General features: G+C 46.1%; 1 protein-coding gene across 2 annotated transcripts in view; it reads left to right on the plus strand.

Moving 5' to 3' along the window:
* Window positions 1-21,122, plus strand: part of SIGIRR (single Ig and TIR domain containing) — a 189,472-nt gene that overhangs the window by 123,669 nt on the left and 44,681 nt on the right. For both annotated transcript variants that reach the window (XM_085644953.1, XM_085644952.1), the window contains exons 5-7: window positions 11,633-11,773; window positions 12,689-12,832; window positions 14,678-14,780. In XM_085644953.1, coding sequence (XP_085501079.1) covers window positions 11,633-11,773; window positions 12,689-12,832; window positions 14,678-14,780 — 388 coding nt within the window. The remainder of the gene's footprint in view (window positions 1-11,632; window positions 11,774-12,688; window positions 12,833-14,677; window positions 14,781-21,122) is intronic.

The following is a 21,122-nucleotide window of genomic DNA, read 5'->3' on the forward strand; positions in this document are numbered from 1 at the left end:
TCGCTATAATTTAATAATCATGTGAATATTGGCCTTGGCGGGGCTCCCGGGGGAACGGGGGGTTTCTCGGGCCAAGAGATCTGTGGACCTGCTCGACTATGCAGACCACCGACAAAAAGTATTCAAATAGGGACCGAAGCATCTCTTCAACATAGTCCTCAACATGGGTCATGGCTGTGGTCTCTTAGATACCCAAAATTCACAGATTGTTGCATCTCGACCTAGCTTCTAGGTCTTCATTGTTGTTTGGTATAACTTCCAAGACTTTTTCCTAGCGAAGCAGTTTTTTTTCGTGTGGCAGTTCCCTCACCTTCTAGCGCAGAAGTGTGCCGCTCGACCTTCGCAATGCTTTCGTCAAGGTTTGAGACCTTGTCCTTAAGCCGGTCCAGACGATCAGACATGGAGTCAATTTTTAGATCAATGGCCGATAGTGATTGTTTTAGATCCTTGAACATTTTTACGAATGTTTGGTTCTGGCTCGGACATGGGTTCCATAATTGTTTCTTGCAGTTCCTCCTCTGGCGGGGTACCCCCGAGGTGTGTCTTGCATTGTTCAAAGGATATTTTCGGTTGCCTTGCATTTGCTTTGCCCATGGTGTGCAATTGTTTCCGCTCCTCAGGTGCTGTCCTTCACCAGGATAGCCGTATCCGTTTGCAGTGTATCTGCCTTGTGGATGTCCGGTCAGTCAGGAGTTTTTCTGCATGGGTGATGTTCCCCTCGAGGTGGTGGCAGCATAATCTACTGGGATGGGGCAATGTCGTGGGCTCACCTCCAGCGAGGCGGAAGGTGAGGCGGTGAGGTACTCTGTCCAGAGTTGCAGCGTTCCGTGGAGCACACAGTTTTGGCGCGCTCACGTATGACGAGATGGCTCTCCCCCGCAGGGTCCGCGAGTTGTCAAGGCACTCCGCCCAGTATCTGATATAGTGGTGGGGAGAGAGTCCATTCTCACTGAGCCTCTCCTCTTTCCATGGGATCCAGGATTCCGCCTCAGCCCCAGTACCGACCTCCTGCGAGCAGGCCCTGTGTTAGTGCAGCAGTGCCCGCTAAGGCAGCACAGCAGAACCTCGCAGCCATGTGTTATCCAGCTCTACTGCATGGCCCCCCCAGTGCGGCTGTGTGATGTGTGTTTCAAGTAAGAGCAGGGGCCACTCCTCCCTCGATGCCCCTACTCTGGTCCCACGACCTGTTCTCAGTGTTCTTGAGGAAGGGGGTGAGGTGTGAGCTTATAGCTGCTCTTCCTCCCGCTGCTACACTCATCTTGCGTCTTGAGGGTGTGGGGACTCGCTGCTCCTCCGTGCCAGTCACCAGCAGGCTGGGCCCTTCTGTCTCAGAAATCAGCAGGGCCGGGGCGGGGGGGGCCGCATACTTCCCAAGCCCCGCTGTCTCTTCTCGAGACCTACGGCACGCCGCCCCTGTCAGGCCTCCGACCAATTCACCTCACCTTGTTAGGGCTGCTCCTCTGCGCAGTGTCGTGCTGTGCTGGGCGAACTCCAAGGCGGCCTCCCCGCAGCCGCGACCCACCACCTCACTGCTAGGGCCGCGGGAGGGGGGAAGCAGCCATGTATAACGCTGCGGCATTACAGTCAATCAGGCGTCGCCCAGTGCAGTTCGCAGGCTCACCAACGCAAAGGGTGCCAGGTCCCATCGGGGTACCACCATCTCCTCTCCGTTCAGCGCCTGTCTAGTTCAGAGCCAGCCGTGGCACAACACGTGTATTACTGCACCGCAGATTCAGTCTTCCCGTGTAATGCATGGGGCGGCTAACCGCAGGCCGTCAGCAGACGATGAAAGTGGCCTGCACCGCATACCTCTCTCCGTATCTGGACGGACAGCTGTATGCAGAGGAGGTGGCAGATCACGTTCTGGCATCCGGGCAGGGCTCACAGCTCTTCCGCGCTCACTCCAATCAATGTGAGGCCACCATCTTGATTTCTCAGACAGCGCCCACGGCTCCACGTCTTCTCACCAGCAGCTCGAACCGTGCAACCTGGCCAGTCCAGGGCACATTTATGTATTGCCGCGAGTGTCATGGGGCATTTTCCCACACGTAGGGCCTGTGATGTTTGGCCAGGTTGCTGGATTTATGACGGATCGTCCGTCCAGCCCGCAAAGCCTCACAATGTGGCGGCCATCTTGCAGCCGACACTATAGCTCCCCCTGTGTGCAAGAGGATTGAACTCAGAGGAATGTGCTTTTTTTTAGGCAGGCCATGGTCGTTCTTTCTTTTAATCATCTGTGGGTATTTTGTTGACTTTTTTTATATTGACCAATGTTTTTTTGTACATAGCCGTGAAGGGTTTTTGCTAATTTGCCCAGTTGCGGGCAATTTTCCTTGAGTAGAAAAATACATTTTGGAGATTATGCCGGTTTTATAAATTAAAAACACACAAGACCTATTGCCTTAATGTAGCACTTGCTGAAACCCGGCCACAAATCGCGAGGAGATAGAGCAGCTGTGCACAAAACATCCAACACTACGTGTTCTACTTTCTTCATTTTAAAGTGCAGTGTGATGGCCAATTGTTTCACGAGTTTTGTTCACGTAAAGTTTTTGCTACAGCGCTCTAGAGCTTGGATAGTGATAGTGCGCTTTAAAATAAATAAGAGTAATAAGATATGAACTTGTCCCAGCTTGTATTGGCTGGCGAATCAGAAACTCTTCAATGCCACACCCCCTTTCAATTACGTTTTGCTTCAGCCTGGGAGCCATGCGCTCGTGTCATTTTCCTACATACAACAGAAGACTTGATGCTGCAGAAGGGCTCAGTTCAAGCTTCTAGCTTCTTGTCACACTTATAAATTACATCATGCAATACACCCAGGGAGAGTCTGGCTTTTACATACACACATGCTACCTTCCTGTAACACATTGTGCTGTGCGCTGGTCCACCTCTCGCCTACCCCTCTGTGTGCCCCTCCCACTCCTCTTTCACTCTCTTTTGCCACGCACTTTTACAGGCTCTCTCATATTGGTTAACTTCAGGTCTTCTAGCACAGTTTTTTTTGTGCCTTTTCACAATTACCATCCCTCAAACCCACGCTCTCCTCCTGTTCTTGGGGTCCCTTATGCGTACACAGGGGCACCCTCTTTTTGCTTCTGTGGCCTGCTCTCCCCTTCTTTCTCTCTTTCCAACAACCTCTTTCTGCTTTTCTGTCTGGAGTTCATTCACCACTTCATGCACAAGCCACTTATTCCTCTCTACCGTTCTTTCCTTCTATTCTGTGCAGCTCTCACCCTATCCATTCACCATGCCACTTACTTTCTCTACTCAAATACACTCCACTCCACACAATTTCACCCCACACGATTCCACAATTAACAATTCCAATTCAACCCATATAATTCCACTCCAAACCACATACACCCATTCCACTTCAACTCAAAACTCATGGAAAAAGACTTTGTCGTTTTCAACGCCAATAGCTCTAACTCTCGCAAATGCAAGACCAATTTCATTGCAAATGCTTGTTTTATCTTCCTTCATGGTTAGGGCCAGAGCCACAAGTCATGTTTGAGTGAAGCTCAGGACCTAAATATTCTAGATCCGGAGTCACAACGCATCTCCCGAGCTTGAAGGAGCAGTCTTAGAAAACACAGAAATTGTTGAGATTCCTCAGTACATCAAATATTAGATTCATGACTAGTCTCACTTAAAAAATTATCTTAAATGTCCCAGAAATGTAAAATAGTACACTGGAATCGCTGAGAAATGGACTGGGCTAAAGTTATCTTTCGTTCCATGCTGCAGATCATTGACCAAGGCAAGTTAACATGAACACTGAATAACGCACAAGGCAAACCCAAGAAATCTGTTAAAAATCTCCTGACAAATATAGCTTGGTATCTGCTTATCCCTTTGAAGCCCAGGTTCTCAGTTAATCGCCTTTTTCCCCTTATACCACCGAAAGTGAAGCAAAAACAATGGCTGGGTATAAAGGCCAATGACTATTGCAACCACATGTGGGCAAATTGCCAAGATTTGGTGATTCGGGCACATTGTTTATAGATAAAGACCTCAACTAAGAAATGAGAGGTAATCTGTATATTTTCAATTTACAATTCATCAATCAATCAGGGCCAAGTGCATCGTGATTAACTAGCGTTTTGAAAGTATCCTGAATATATTGAAGAAGATACGCCCTTCACTAACATATTTTGATTTTATTTTTATCACATTTCTCACTTTTGGGGCATATGCAGCGGAACAAAGTTTCCCTGGCAGCAAAAGGCTGCTAAAGATTTCAGACACTTTTATATAAGTATTTCATTCTATTGCTATGGAGAGGATAACATGTCCAGTAACCCAAATACCAGACACATTTGCATTATTACAAGGAACTTCAGCTTGTTAGGGCTAGTGCTTTGTACTTTGGTTGCTCTTTGTCAATTACTTACTTATTAAAATATGATTCACAAAATCTATATATTTTAATGGATGCACTATCAGTCTCTTTGTGCTTCTGTGTCCCCTAGAGCCATAGATAAGTGAACTTTTGATTAAAATGGTGAGATAGGTGGGGATTGAAGACATTGCTGACTTTTCACAATTCTTTGGTTTAATGGTGTTTTCTGACCTGCATTTCATGGCATCTGTGGGCTGTTGTTCGCTATAAAGACATTTAGAGCAAGCTCAACTAAACGAGGACCCCAAGTTCACCACTCGTGCACATGGGAAGAGTTTTCCTCATTATTCTCTGTATAAAATTTGGACTGGGTTGATTGACTCTTGCACATTAGACTAACTTTGTTTTGACTTCTGTACCACCAAAGTCCGCAGTTATTCGTTCCATTTTCTCACCCTTTTCACTTAATTGGCAAATTCTATTCTGCCCGCTCCAATATTTCTGAGAGCAACTGCCCTGTATCAAGAGTGGGGTGGGCTTGGTAAAAGGGTTAACAAGCATAATGGGGAATCGTACCTGTGTTGTAAAACAGTCCCACCAAAAAACGACTACCACTCCCAGGTTACCACCGACCTCGATTGACAGAATGCTCCAAAGAGCAATAGGGGCAGTAACGACAGAAAGTGAACTGAGAGGCGCCTCTCTTTAACTCCTGATCTTTGCCCGTTGTTGCTAATCCAGACCCCATCCAACACCCCCACTCCGCCCCTAACACCCCAAACAGAAACACTGCACCTTTGCCAGCAACAAGAAGCAGTCCCTAAAATGGAAAATCTCGAGGGGGGTGCCACCAATACCCTACGCAAGACCGGCAAGCTCAAGCAAGCGAACAGGGGGGCTCCAAAGAGTAAGAAAGCCAAAGGAGGGTCTACAACCAGCTATCCCCAAAGCAGCCAGAGACTGCACTGCCAGCACACAAACCGATCTAGTTTCCCCCTTTTGGGTTCAGAACATGGTTGGAGACTTATTGGCCCAAATTAAAATTCTCATAAAGGAAGGAATTGCCCCACTAGCTGAGCACCTATATAATCTGGAGACACTGGGGAACACCAGGGCAGTAAACATGAGTAATGACCCTGTCCAGTCTGCGGTGAGGGGGACTGACTTTAGCTGCCAGGCAGCGATGACAAGCTCGAAATCTGTGGATAGAGAAGGGATACTTAGGAGTCACGACTCTACTAATCCATTTGGGGCCAGCCGATCTAACAACCAAGCTAGCAAGGAAGCTAAATCAGTCAAGCCGCCACCATCTAGACCAGATCAACAGCAGGCGCAAACCCATGCAGATTGTCTATTACCTATGAACCCTAAGGTCGATACCAGGGGTAACAGCTTAGCTAACACCCCTCAGGCTGGAAACAAAAATGCTATCACGCCAACAGGGACCGGTGAGCACTGTGAATTGTGTAGAGGAGCAGAGACCATAGTGGGCAGCTTAGAAGCAACAATTCAACCAACCATTAATTTACCCCCGGCTGCAACCCCATATGTGGTAGTGTTGACGGGAGTACCGGTGCTTAAAAGTGGCCAGAGCGAAACCTACTTGGAACTTAGGAACAAAAGCCTGTTCTGGCTAGCAAGGCACAGGCAGATACCCTATGAAAGAGCGGGAGAAATCATTATGGTCCGCAGAGCGGGTTGGATTGGAACCAGCCCCAAGCTGAACTAGGGAGACTGTGTAGTAAAAAAATTTAGAAATCCCCAGACTTTACGCTGGTTACTGACACAAGAGCTGAGACCCCAAGAGCCACATACTGAGATACAATCTGTACCACTAGACTATTTTTACCCACGTGCTCACCAACCAGCCAGGGCCATTACCTCCACTGGCCACTCTAGATGCCCATTGAAATTTCAGGACTACAGCCACAGGCACCCCCCTCCGAGCCCCTACTGTTTAATGTACCAGTATGGAACAGATTTGAGGACCTTGAAGAAGTGGATTGACAAATGGAGGGGGAGGGTAAAGTCTACAGAGGGACAACTATAGGGCATTACGGCGGGACCAAGGTGCCTAGCGCACACCAACCAGCTGTGCATAATACTCCTGGGGTAAGGGCAGACATGTGGGGTAAGGAAATTCTTAAGCAGTGGGGAGTCGGTGATAGTGCAATATTACTGGAAAGGTCCCCGGATCCACTATTATCCGCAGTGTCCAATTCCTTAAAATGCACTGAGATGGGGACAAAATTATCTACTGGGACCCTGGGTAACACCTCTGAGGCTGCATTAGGAGGCACATGTACAAATGGAAGCCATGCATCCAATGATGCCAAGGCCCCACAGAACTTAGGGAGGAAGTTAAAAGTTTTATCATGGAAGGTTGCAGGCCTGAAAAACAAATTAGCTTGTTCGGATTGGGGACTATTTGTGGACCAATTTGATATTTGTCTTTTTCAGGAGACCTGGGCAGGTCAAGATTCGCACAGGGCGGGGTTTACGTCATTTAACATCCCAGCCACCTCAGGAGGTAGGGGCAGACCTTCTGGGGGCCTCTGCATTTGGGTGGGATCCCATCTTGTCTGTATAGCCAAACAGTTGGATACTTTTCCCAATTACATCCAATGTGTATTGCTTAGCTTTCCAAACAACTTGGTACTGGCTCTCACTAATGTCTATTCTCGCCCTGTTAGTGTGACCAAGGAATCACCAACGTTTGATCACCTGATTTCTTTTATCCCCGCTGTTCCCCCTAATGCTTGGGTAAAAGTGGGGGGAGATTTTAATTGTCAATTCGAGCCACTTAACGATATGACAGACTCAACTCTTACTGAGGAGGATGCACACTGGTCCATTCCTGAACCACAAATTCCACCAATAAAGGCCTGGTCTCCACTGGCAATCCAGATAAATGTATTTACGCTGACCCATTCTCTGAGAGCATGCAATGGCCGGACACCCTCAGACACACCCAGGAATTTCACTTTTAATAGAACCGGCCAAGCTTCCCTTCTTGATTACGTCTTAGTGGAAACAAAGCATTGGCACAGAGTTGTTGATTTTGTAGTATATTCTCGCCATGACAGCGACCATAATGCTTTATCACTTGTATTGGACTTACCAGACCTGGGAACTGCCCCGACCACAAGCTCCTCCGTAGATAGCGGGCTAACGTTGGCCAACAACAGGAAAGCAATAAAATGGGAGGCAATACATCAGTCACCAGGGTAGCTGTCTGCGTTATACGCAGCCGTAGTCCCGGTCTTAACAAAATTAAGTGAACTGGTCTCAGGGACACCCACTCCTGACTTATTTAAAGATATCGCAGCATTGCACGCAGGGATGACATCTAAATTAGCGGATGTTGTCCATCCAGAGATGCATACTAAGAGGAACAAAGTAGCCATCCACTCCTGGTTCAATGACAGCAGCCGCAAGGCCAAACAGGATCTATTGGCGGCTATAAAAGCCAACAACAAACCACTCATCAGGCTAAAGAGGGTGTCGTATAAAGAGATCACACATCTAGCAAAAGAGGAGTGGGAACCGAATAGATGGGATGATTTAAAAACTGCACTAAGCTCTAAAGACTTGAAGAGGTTCTGGTCAATAGTCAGCACGGGCAGTAGTGAGGGCAAACTAGCAGTAGAACCTAATATAGCCGCGGAAGTGTGGGAAATGCACTTTCAGGCTCTGTACACCTCCAAGGAAATTCTGGGTTCCTATCTTCCCCCAGCACCATCCCTTTACAGGGATAACTGCGAAGAAGCGTCGCAGTTCACTCTGTAAGACGTGGTAAAAGCGATAAACAAACTCTCGCCCGGCAAAGCTCCTGGACTGGATAAGATTCCGGGAGATCTCTTCCGGCACGAGCCGAAAATTTGGGGACCTATTTACTGACCCTATTCAATGCCATCCTGAAGGGTATGTTAATCCCCGAAACCTGGCAGGAGCAGAAATAGTCCCAATTTTCAAAAAAGGTTCCCCTCTCCTGCCAACTAATTACAGACCGATTAGTCTGATTGATGCGGCACAAAAGCTCTTCGCGAGACTAATTCTTGACAGTTTACAAGGTTGGATGGATGACCACGCGATCCCTAAGCCCATATCAGGCTGGCTTTAGGAAGAACACGTCCACAATTGACCAAATGTATAGGTTACAACTAATTCTGTGGAAAACGGTGAGAATGGAGGGTGAAAGCTTATATGTAATTTTTGTGGATTTAAAGTCGGCCTTTGACTTAGTGCCCAGAGGAAACCTGTGGGAGGTACTTATAGAAATGGATATTCCCCCTTATCTCTTGACTATACTTGTTAGATTACATGATGCAAATTTTGCCCAGGTAAGATGTGGGAAAGGAGGAGAAATGACAGCGCGGTTCCCAGTCGACAGAGGTGTAAGGCAGGGCTGTGTGCGCACACAAGGTCCCCGCAATCATGTTTGCTGATGACACCCTCTTAATGTCCAAATCCTCTATGGGTATACAAAGGATTTTGAACTGTTTGGCCATCTTTTGCAATAAACGGGGATTGGAGATAAATACTCAAAAAAACAAGTTCTTGGTTTGTAATCCGCCTAAAATACTTTGTCCCAACCCCAAGTTAGATGGCACTAGACTGGATAGAGTGACGATATTCGAATACTTAGGGGTCACACTAACAGAAAACATGGAGTGGGGCCCACAAATTGCCAAATCTAAACTCAAGTTAGCGCAGACATCTGGAGGAATCATTAAATTATTAAGAAACTACTCCTACAAACCTGCAGGCCCCGTAGCGGAGATTTACAAGATGCAAGCCAGAGGTGCGACACTATACGGGGCAGAATTATGGGGGCATTGCTGCTGTCAAGATCTGAGTAAAGTAGAAAACAGCTTTATGAGGCAAATTTTGGGTCTCCCCTCTAGCACTCCTCTTATCCCACTTCGGCTGGACTTAGGGATCAGACCAATTGGGGAGGAAATAGGACTGAAACCCCTCATGTTCTGGGGCAGATTATGGGTGACACCTGAGTTGACTGTCTACGGAACGGAACTGAAGGAGATACTGAGTATTCCTGGTGTGGCAAAAATCCCCTGGTTTATTCACGTAAAAAAAGAATGTACCAGGCTGGGCAAACCAAGCCTGTGGAGTAACCAAGTGGAAGCTTGCCCTTCAATTTCCTGTTCGGAACTAGTGAATGCCTATCGAATGAGCAAGCTAGCACAGGTGCAAGGGAACCAGTCCACTGGCCAACTGACAGCTAAGTTTTTATCCTTGAAGGATGAATATTTATTTGAGCCTTTTTTAGATGATATTTATCCACCCCCGGCAAGGAAACTATACGTTTGGTACAGATTGGGTACCCTCCCACTCCGCGCTTTTTCCAGTAAATGGACGGGCGCGGTTCGTAGGGAGTGCCCAGCCTGTAGCTGGGAGGAAGAGTCAGAGCTCCATGTCATCTTTTTTCTGCCCATGCCTATAAACCAGCAAGGAAGTCTTGGCTCGTTCCTCTGTGTAGGAATGTAGGGTTCACACACTGTGCAGAAGCATTCAGTGTTTTAAAATATGACACTTGTAGACCCATTGTATTTGCCATGTCGCGATTTTTGACCTCCGTGTGGCGTAGGCGCTGGAAGTTTGTAGACAAGACCAAACAGCAATAAAATCAACTTTGCCATCAAAAACAGAGGTTTCTTAAAGAATCTTAATTCTTCTACAGTTTTAATTTCTGAAAAGAAAAAAAAACACTTAAGCCTGCATGCTTTTAGAAGTATAAGTCACTGTCTGGTTTTATTCTAGTCATAATGTGATATAAGGAACTGACACTGTATAACTAACTTACATTTTTAGACAAATCTATACTATCCGGACCATCACTGTCCATACTCGTGGGGTTTTTATCAGGCCTTGCTTTACTAAGCCAGTGCCTATTTTTTTGTAATTATTCAACCTACACGACCTCAGGAATTATTGTTTATAGGCGATGCGCCATGGTAAACTTGCTTTTATTGTTCGAACTATAGAGGTGTTGTAATTAGATCCATGTTAATAACCATGGTAACTACTGTATAATTCTAACCGCCATGAATTTTAATGTACTGTTTTTACTATGCAAGCTTTTATGGTCGTTCGACCGAAATAACATTTTTATGATAATGGTGATGATGATTTACAAACGTTTGTGCACACGCATGTGAATCTTGGGTATGAAAAAACATGATATGCACACAGATGACGGTACTTCTCCATAATATCGATTACAAAATATCACATGGCCAAAATATCAAGGCTTAAATAATGATAAAGGTAAGCAAATATAGGTAAGGCTAACTTTACTATACTTAATGTTTATATATGTACGTTGATGATATATATATCGTCAAGGTGCATAGATGTGGAGTTAACAATAGTAAATCTATAGTTATCTCTGCGCTCTTACCTTAGACTTCGATATTTTGGCCCCACAATAGTTTTGTCCTTATACAACCAAAAATGACATTTCACAGAACCTTAATTGGAGTGTATTTATGAGCACAGATACGGCAGTAAGAATTGTGAAAAATCCACAAAGGGGCTAAATTCTCAACATTCGTAAGCTTAATGACTGTGAAAGAAATTGGAAGTTTTCAGGGGCAGGTCAAGATGTAGCTACACGGACGATTAAAAGCCATTAAAGTTGTAACTTTCTATGTATTCACAAACAATTCTCAGGGTTTTTTTCACCCTAATAGAACACCTAAATTTACTTCTAAAAACTGTTAGATAAGTGTACATTTGGAGTGGGAAAGTCCCCCAGGGACCCCCGATATGTTCAGGGAGTGTATAGTAAGGGACTTAAGGGAACAAGAGTATGCAAATGCACATTAAACCTAAGACTGACGGCAGCCACTGCAGGCCTGGAAGTCAATGAATCATCGTAAATTTCAGTAGAAGTAGGACTTTGGAGAATCTAAAAAAATAACAATTGTTTGAAGAATCTAAGTGTAAGCGTATAACTCATAACTATACTAATCTTTCACTGAATCAGACCAAAGTCTTGTGTTGGTCAGCCAACTCAATCACATAACTTTCTACGCATCACCACAAAACCCTGAAATCTGTGCAGTTGTGCAGAGAAAGGGTGTAGGCTGAATCCTCAAGAGACCCTCCGTATTGTTCTTGGACTTGACTCTTTACAAGGTACTTGTTCACATGGAGTGTGAAGGCAACCTTATGTGATCTTCTCAGAGAGATGCTTACCTATAGCCCCTCATTGGTGAGTAAATGGTCTGCCTATTCACCATTGTTTTCTACTTGCCTTTGCAGAGCCGACTGGGCATGTGGCTGCTATCGTCTTCGCCCTGACGATTCTGGGCTTGCTGCTCATTGGTGGTCTTTTGTATGTGAAGTGCCGTTTGAATGCCAAGCTCTGGTACAGAAACAAGTATGGAGATGTGGAGATGAATGGTAAGTGACACGTGCCAAAAAATAATCTAAGTACATAAGTAATTGTGTGACACTCCAGCAGGGTTTGCCTCTTGGGAGTACTTTATACATATTTCAGTATACAGCAGACCTGAACTGCACCACTAGCTGCTGTTCGACAACTGTCTGGAGAGACCCACTGGCTGCAATACCGTCTGCATTGCCTTTGCTTTTCTTGTACAGGGGAAAGCACTGGGCACCTTAGTTATGCTCTTCTGCACCTTCTGCAATAGTGGCACAAACACACAGTGTGTCTTATCTCATGGGACTCACGCAAAGAGTGTGTCATCCCATCTCCCATTGAACTTTAGACTCGCTGAGAGCTTCAAAGATTCAATCCCAAGCGTGAATTGCAGCCTTGTGGTATGTTGTTTGTTTCATGAAAGTGTCCTAGCACACCCAGTCGCCTTTATACCTTTTAAAAAATGATCTTCAGATCCCTCATATCAAGGTCATTGTACTGCCTCATTCTGTAGGTGGGTTTATCCATAGCCATTTACTTACCCAACCTCAAATTCAAAACGTAAGAGAGAAGTGGTGGCAATGGAGGTGGGCAGTTGAATTATTACAGTCAATTCTCCTGAAGCTCCTGGAAGGAGGAGGCTGTAAGAGAACCAGCAGGGCAGAGATCAGGAGGCGAATTATCACCAAATCTAAATGCATGCTTCTCTACCCTGGGAGCCCAAATATGAACTAGTTGTCTCTTTCCACCATGTGGGTCCTGTCAAATAAAACACTCTTCTTTTTATCATGATAACAATATTTTAACAGAAATTACACCTGAGATTGCATTATTGTATTAGTGTATCACAAGTTTGAATCAAGGCTTCACTACTCATTCTTTATTCCTTCTTTCTCCACTCTGTGTTGGGGTGTCCTTCCTGTGCCATCCTGCAGATGGCAAGCTGTATGATGCGTATGTCTCCTACTCTACTGCCTCGGATGACAAAAAATTTGCAAACTTCATCCTGAAGCCCCACCTGGAAAACCGCTATGGATATAAACTCTTCCTGGATGACAAAGACATCTTGCCAGGCTCAGGTAAGACACACTCAACCACCGCTAAAATGTTTCTGCTACTACTTGTGATTCGTTAACACCGCAGGCCACTAGATATTGTTAGCCATTCACAATCGCTTGTAGACACTGATCGATCACACAGAGCTTTTTGGATAGTGATAGTTATTCACAGATCCTTGGGTTCTGTTTGAGTTGTTTATTAATCTTAGGTGGTGTTGATAATACACAGAACATTAGATTCCAGGTTAGAATTGCTATTTATTGCACACGCACATAAATTGTTGGGTGATGTTTGCCTTGCACACATCAGTGGATGGTCTTGGTTACACACGCAGATCCCTGGCTGATGATAGTATAGGCTACACACAAGTCTGAGAATTGTGTTGATCACAGATAGATTTCAGCATGGTATTGCTGAGAAGCAGATCAGATGTATGCAAGTAAGTAAACCAGGAGTGTAATTAAATCATAGCTTTGCAGCTAAGTTAATACTTTTATATATAGGATCAGATGTGCTCTACTTCCTAGAGCCGCTGACCTTGGAACATGGGGAAGCAAGTTCGAATCCTGACCTCACCACAATATTCTGTGATTCTGGGCAAATCTCTTATTCTCCCTGTGCCTAAAAAGAAATAACATGTGTAATGTAGCTCCTGCAACCGGGTCCGTATTCAATAAGAGGAGGGGGCAGGACGGCCCTCCTCCCCAAGCCATGTAGGCTCCAGGAAGCCCATACCCAGGGCCGAAACTTACAAAAAAGGAGAGGGGTCCCTCTTCAAATCTTATTAGGCCCTGGGGACCCCATCCCCCAGGGCCTTTTTTTTTATATTAAAGGGGAGGGGGTCTGCATGGCCCTTTCCCCAAGCCTTATTAAGCCCTTGGTACCCAATCCCCCCGGACCTTAAAAAAAAAAAAGTATATATATATATATATATATATATATACATATATATATATATATATATTAAAAGGGAGGGAGACCATGCTTACCCCCCAGCCTTTTTAGGCCCCGGAGACCCCATCCCCTCTGGGTCATTTTTATAATTAATGGGGATGAGGGCCACTACTTGAAATAAAGGAGAGGGGCCACCATCCTTTTGCCTTTATCATCCCTGGGGACCCTTCCTCTGTGCCAGCAATACTGGGTGACCTGGTGCCGACCCAAGACACCCACCATACACTCGCTGAAGGTTGCAGGGGGATCCTTAAGGTCCCCATAGCCCCAGCCGGCTCCCCGCATATAGCGGGAACAAAACCAAGTTTTACCTGACCACGCTGGTGCGGGCAGAAAAGCTATGTGTCCCGGGGGTGGGCTTCCTGGAGCCAAATAAGACCCTGGGAGGGGGGCATCTGCGCGGCTCCCTTCCCATAATTAGAGTAATCGGCCAAGGGGGTGGGCTCCCCAGCCATTTCATTAAAATTCAATTCTATTTTTCAACTAATAATTTACTTTAAATATATACATACGAGTGTGTGTGTGTGTGTGTGTACATATACACACACATATAAAATACCTACCTATACTTTTCTGCAATGTAAAGTCCCATACAATGTAGTGACTCCTGGTGTAATTGTAGTAAAACTGACCTGCGATGTAATGACTCTCGGTGATCTGCCTGTGATATCATGACTCCTGATGTAAAGCCCAGGCTGTAATAGAGTACAACAAGCTATTATATTGTTTGCGGTGCTGTTGTTCACCCACAGAATCACATACCCATCATATATGGTGTTGATCTTGGTCAGGTACTGAGCGCAGTTGCAAAGAGGCCACGTGATGGCATATATCAGACCTAGGTGGTTGGGGTTTTTTACTTCATAGAGTCATGCCTAGATGTTGTTAATCTCTCTGGACTATTCCAACAGAACCCTCAGCCGAACTTATAATGAATATCAGCCGCTGCCGCCGACTCATTGTAGTCCTCTCACGGGCATACCTGGAGCAGGAGTGGTGCACCAGCAACTTCAGGTATGTGTGCCAATGTATGTATGTATTCAGGTTTATGTTACATTCAGACCATGATGTAGGATTTCAACAGTTACTGATGTCCTGAGTTTCTATTACCGTCTATGGAAATGTGAGCTGGCACTGAAGAAGTGCTGTCAGAGCTAAACCCTAACATGGCTTTCTTGATCCATCGGGCTCAACACATAGTCCTCTTTGTTAGAAAGAATGCCCTATAATGGATTCACTTAATTTGAATATGGAATTTGAAGGAAATACACCCACTTGACATCCCGCATAATAATTCAAAGTGAGTGAGAAAAGGTTTGAACACACCGGGTTATGAATTCAAGCTACAACCTACTCAGACACTCAAATGGTCTAGTCACTAAAACATACAACTCGTCAGTGAAGTTACCTGACCCAGGGCTTGCTCAATAACACTGCAAATAGGGGCTTGGCTTGAGCACCGAGCGCGATTACCGCAAATCGGTGAGGCTCCTTCCTCCTGTGGCCTAATTTGGCCTTAATATCCGTGCATTGATCCGGAAAATCCCCCAGGACCGATGCGGAGGGGTGGTGAAACCTCCGCTATTGAATGGTGCCTGAAAGAAACGCCGGCGTAAAGACATCGCAACAGATGATCTGCGTGCCCCCAAGGCCCAAGAAGCCCCAGGCTCAAGTTTATTGTGAGCCGATAGGGACTTCCACGAGGCGCGGCAACTATCATCGGCTCACTGGGGGAAACCAAGCACGGAACCCACGATTTCACGCTTGTGGCTCCCAGTATGAAATCTGACTGATGGCTGGTTTTCCCCTCCATGCAATGGGATCGAGGGTGGCGTGAGGAGGAGCTGACACCTCTGATTGGGCTCGCGACTGCCTGCGTAAGCGAGGTGCTGCCCCGCAGACTATCACTGAACCTTGTGCCCAGAAAATCAACGCACCTAAGGATCAGCCGCAACCAGATTGGGAGACCCTGGGCCATGTGGTGATCTTTATGGCCAGACCCAACGACACAGAAGGGGGACGATCCACTGTTGGAGGGCAGAGCCTCTGAGAAAGGGTAGGTGGGGACAAGTCTGTGGCTACAAATGGGTTGTCCCCTCCCCTTCAGGTAAAGGAAGACTAACCTAAGCAGTGCATTCAGTAGTGGCATAACCCTGTGGACTTGGGGTTTCCTGCGCGACACCTGCTCCGGAGTATAGTGTGTAGCGTCCAGGGGATTGAGCCTCAAGAAGACACATTTGGAGGCTGCGAGCGGGAGTGCCAGAGGGGGCAGGGGTCCGAGTGCCCGGGCCCTTTTGTTAAACACAGCTGAGCAAAACGACATACCCAGGCGCATCCCTAGAAACAGTAGGACCTAGAGCCCCCCCTGACTAGCCCTGACAGGCCATTGAGGAAGAGTAATCCCAAGAGCTGGCGGCCAGCACTACCCGTGGGGGCTCACTGCTGGTCACTGGCAGAGACCAATGATGTCTGGGACAAAGGGATAGAAAGGATCGCTCCAAACCAAGCTGGACAAATACACCACCCAAAGGGTTGGAGAAGTGGATGCAGCAAATAAACAGGACAGGGCAGAATCCACGCTCAAGGACATCGTGGCGGCCATAGCTGGAGTACGAAAAACGTTGGAACAACGAATGGACACCATCACTACTGAAATGACCTTGCTGCGAGCTGGTTTACAGAAGACAAGTGAGAAAGTGAAATCCATTGAAATAGTGACGACCGATCTCGGCAGTGAAACCCATCAGATGCGACAAGAGATTAAAGCACTTCAGGCCACACAGAAATGAACAGAAACACAGCTAGAAGACTATGAAGGCCGTTCACAATGCAATAATGTAAGGATTACAGGGGTTCCTGAGAGGGCCGAAGGGTCAGCTGTTGATCTATTTGTGGCGGACCTGATCCTGAACCACCTCCGGCCCTAAACCCTATCGAAATACTTCACGGTCGAGAGAGTGCATAGGGTACCTGGGGGAAGACCTAAAACAGGAGCCCGCCCACGGCCAATACTGGGCAGACTTTTGAATTTCAGAGACCGTGACGCAATACTGCAAACAGCTCAATCGAAGTTTCCGCTCAAATTTGAGAACAGTGAACTGCCCTATTTTCCGGATTTTACTATCGCAGTACAACGGCAAAGAAGAACCTTCCTCATTTTCAAAAAGCAATTAAGAGACAAAAACATTCGGTATGCAATGTTGTTCCCTGCAAAGCTCCAAGTAGAAGCGAACGGAAGGGCCTGGTTCTTTGACACACCAGAGTCAGTGCAGGATTGGCTGGAAGGTTGGAGACCGGCGAGGGACCACAACCCACATCGTGAAAGAACCCTCTCTCCCATTAGGCTTTCATCCTTATGTGATCGACCCGAGGGGAACACCGACTAAAGAGAACATGAGCTGCAGTGCCACTTCTTTCTTGGACAATGCCCTAGAAAATTTAACCGGGGGCTCAACAGGACATTATTTACGATAAGTTACTATGTTTGAAATTGAGAATGTGTTAGCAAATAGACTGGGGGCACACAACAGCATGCAGATGGCCGCGGGGGAGGTATTGCCACCACCTCACGAATTTCTAGTTAGTTTAAAAGAATGGGGCAACTGGCACTCTGCACTGTTGGGGACTTGGGCAGTTTTAAGCCCAGAGTGCGGGGACGCAGGGAGGAGGGATATTGGGGATTAACAGTTTTACTATCTCAAAGGGGTAATAACCAAGTTAAGTACACAGTCGGGCTTCAGAGGGATGGTGCGGGGCACACAAGAACTGCTAGCCCCAGAAGACGAGCGTGCAGAATGGAAAACGGTGGTGCGGGTCCCGAGGGAGGGGCTCTGAATGGGACGGGGAGAGGGGGTAGGGGAAGAAAAGATGAGTCCGGTGGGTGAAAAGAAATTCAGGCGCTCGTCCTGGAATGTCAGTGGGTCAGGGGATAAATTGAAGAGGGGGATAATTCTACAGTTCATCAAACGACACACCCCAGATGTGGTACTGCTTCAGGAGCCACACTTGGTAGGAAATACATGTAGGGCACTGGACAGGTGGGGTTACCGATTGGTTGTATACTCAGGGTTCACTTCAGGATCACAGGGTGTCAGCGTTATGATGCGTAAAACCTTTCCCATGTCAATTGAACGCACCTGGACCGATGGGCTGGGCAGATACTCAGCAGTATCTGGGAAATGGGAGGGTGGGCTGCTAACTCTGCTGTCAGTTTATGTCCCTCCGGGATTACAGGCTATTGCCCTTCGATATCTGGGGGGTATAATGATGGAGTTCCCAGAGGGGAGGCTTATACTTGGAGGTGACTTTAACTCCGCAATTTGGGTAGGCGTGATCAATGTCCCCCCAGAGACTTGGGGCCCGCACAGCGGGTTCTGCCCACCTTCATTGACGCTATTGGATTGGCGAATACGTGGCGGATCCTCCACCCCACTCACACCCAGTTAACATTTCACTCTGGGGCACACAATAGTCTATCTTGTATTGATTATATCCTTACACTGGCAGATCAGGTGTGACAGAAGGCAGGCACATTGCACAGGGTATATCTGATCAGTTCCCCATATGGGTGCAGGTGGGGAGGATCGGGTTGGCCGAGTGGCACCCATAAACCCATGGCACCTACTCAACCCCTCTATCAGGCAGAGCATTACACAGACTATCGAACATTATTTGCAGGGCAATGAGGGATCGGTGGGCTCCGCACAGACACTCTGGGAGGCGTTTAAAATAGTGGTCCGGGGGCAGGCAATCTCTCAGATAACAGGGGCACGAAAGGAGAAAAATGTGGAACTCACCAAACTGGAAGAAGAGATCTTAGAACTTGAAGGGGCCCTGCTGCCACAAGTTGATCCCGACACAACCCACAAACTCAATCTCAAGAAAGAAGAATATAAGGAAAGCCTAGAGATCAGTCGACTGCCCCAAGATCAACGACTTGCCACAATTGTGGTGATACACAAAGAAGGCAAACCTAGGAACCAGTGCTCCTCATGTAGGCCTATCTCATTATTAAATGCAAAAGCAAAAATCTTAGTTAAACTGTTGGCGACACGATTGGTTGGAGTAATCTCAGGGCTGGTCCAGCCAGACCAATCCGGCTTCATGCCTTCCCGAAATACCTCCCTGAATCTCCGTCGACTCCACGGGCTCCTTGGGAGAACAGACACTCTGAGAAAGGATGCAGTAGTGGTGTCCTTGGACGCCGCCATGGCATTCGATACTATCGAATGGCCCTATCTCTTCGCGGTGCTAGAAAAGATGGGATTTGGCCCCGGGTTTTTTGGTGGGCGAAACTTCTTTACTCGGAACCACTGGCACAGGTGGTGGTAAATAACAAAAAATCTGGAATTTTCTCCCTAGGAAGGGGGACGAGGCAAGGATGCCATTCGTCCCGGCTGCTGTTTGCCTTGGCATTGGAGCCTCTAGCTAGTTGGATCTGTAAGGACCCTATCATCAGAGGGTTGAGATGGGCAGAGGGGTGGGAGGATCGTATCTCCCTGTACGCTGATGACATCGAGTTATATCTGGCGTCATCGAGGGCTATTCGTATTGAGGGGAGGTTTCTGTAGTAATCACACTTAATGCAGAAACTTGAATTGAAGCTTTATTCAAGAAGCCAGGTACAAATGCATGCAGCTCAGTACAGGAACAGCTGGAGAAAATGAATAATAACATTCTCCTATCCCTGTTGTAACCAAACATTCTAACGACATAGCCCTATTCTAATTCCATCCTACCTTAAAGAGATATGCCTGTTACTACACATCCCTCTCCTTAATAAAAATAAAAATAAATAATAAAAAAACAAGAAGAAAATTCAAAAGCGAACATATTCCTCAAATTTCTTTGGAGTTATTATACGTCTTCCAAATTTGCTGGATGTGTTTTCCATACTATTCACTTTGGTCACGATTCCCTTCTGCAAACCAGATTCCCCAACATTCACATGATTATCAGATTCACTCCCTTCGGGATCAATCCCCAGCTCACCTCCACTACTACATCTCTCCTGAGGAACTTCAAAATTCACTCCACCATCCGAACTTGGTGTAACCCGTGGACTATTCAACAAAGGAGAAGTAGGATCCTGAACTCCAGAAAGGAAACCAGACTCAGACAAATTAGACACATCTTCTCCCTTCTCAACAGACGGTAAAACATCAATCCACCAATAATCTTTTTTCCCTTCCATAAAATACGTCTTCTTTCTAACAATAGAATCATCTGAAATGGAAATACGACTCATGTGATGTACACTACCATCATCCTGTTCAACCGTGTTACGCATGACTTTAGTCACAATCCTTGGATCAGAAAACCTAGACTGTAACTTGCCCATTTTTTTCCACATTTAACCCTAACACTTTGTCCAACCTTTATACAAACTTCTTTAGTACCATGTTTAGCATCAAAATAAAGTTTATTTTTGCATTGAGCGTTGATTATGGATTCCTTTACCTGTTCACAATCCCAGTCGTACTTTTTACTTCTACCCATCCATCCAGGATTAATTATTCAATGAGGGAACCTTCCACGCATTAATCCAAAAGGACTCTCCCTAACTGTATCATGGACAGTAATTCTGTAGGACCAAATCAGCTTGTTGAGTTCATCATCCCAATTCTTGTTGCTTTTTTTTGCTAACTGTAAGACACCTTTCAATACTCTATTAACTCTCTCAACAACAGAATTACCCCAAGGGTGATACAAGGCAGTACATTTTTGTTCAATCCCAGTATTATCCATGAACTTTTTCATAAAATCTGATTTAAATTGAACTCCATTGTCGGTTAATATGGAAACCGGAAAACCTTCTCTTTAAAAACATTTACTTAAGAAATCAATAACACTCTCAGTGTCTACCTTCGTGACGACATCAACCTCCAGCCACCTTGAAAAAACGTCAACCAATACTGAAATATACTTGGTAACACCATCTTGCCAAACCATGGGTCCCATGATATCTAATGCCAATCATTCCCATGGTAAATTGGGACAAGCAAGTGAAGACATAGGAGGGTTGAATGTCTTTTGTGCTTTGTCTGACCTCTCACAACTTACGCAAGCACATACAAATCTTTCGATGTCTAAATCAATTTTCGGCCACCAATACAGTGCCTTAATGTTTCTCTTAGTACGAGATACACCTGGATGTCCCTCATGACCGATCAAAACAATCCTTACCCGCATGCCTTTAGGCCGTACGATTTTTTCTCCTCTACAAATGATTTCACGGTCCATACCCAACTCGTCACGTACCTCCCAGAATGCTCTTAACTCCGCATTGAGTTTGCACTCATTAGACCACCCGTTCGTGATCCTGTTTTTGACATCTAACAAAATATTATCCTTCTT

Source organism: Triturus cristatus, chromosome 3_1, assembly GCF_964204655.1.
Source record: "Triturus cristatus chromosome 3_1, aTriCri1.1, whole genome shotgun sequence".
Classification (NCBI taxonomy): Eukaryota; Metazoa; Chordata; class Amphibia; order Caudata; family Salamandridae; genus Triturus; species Triturus cristatus.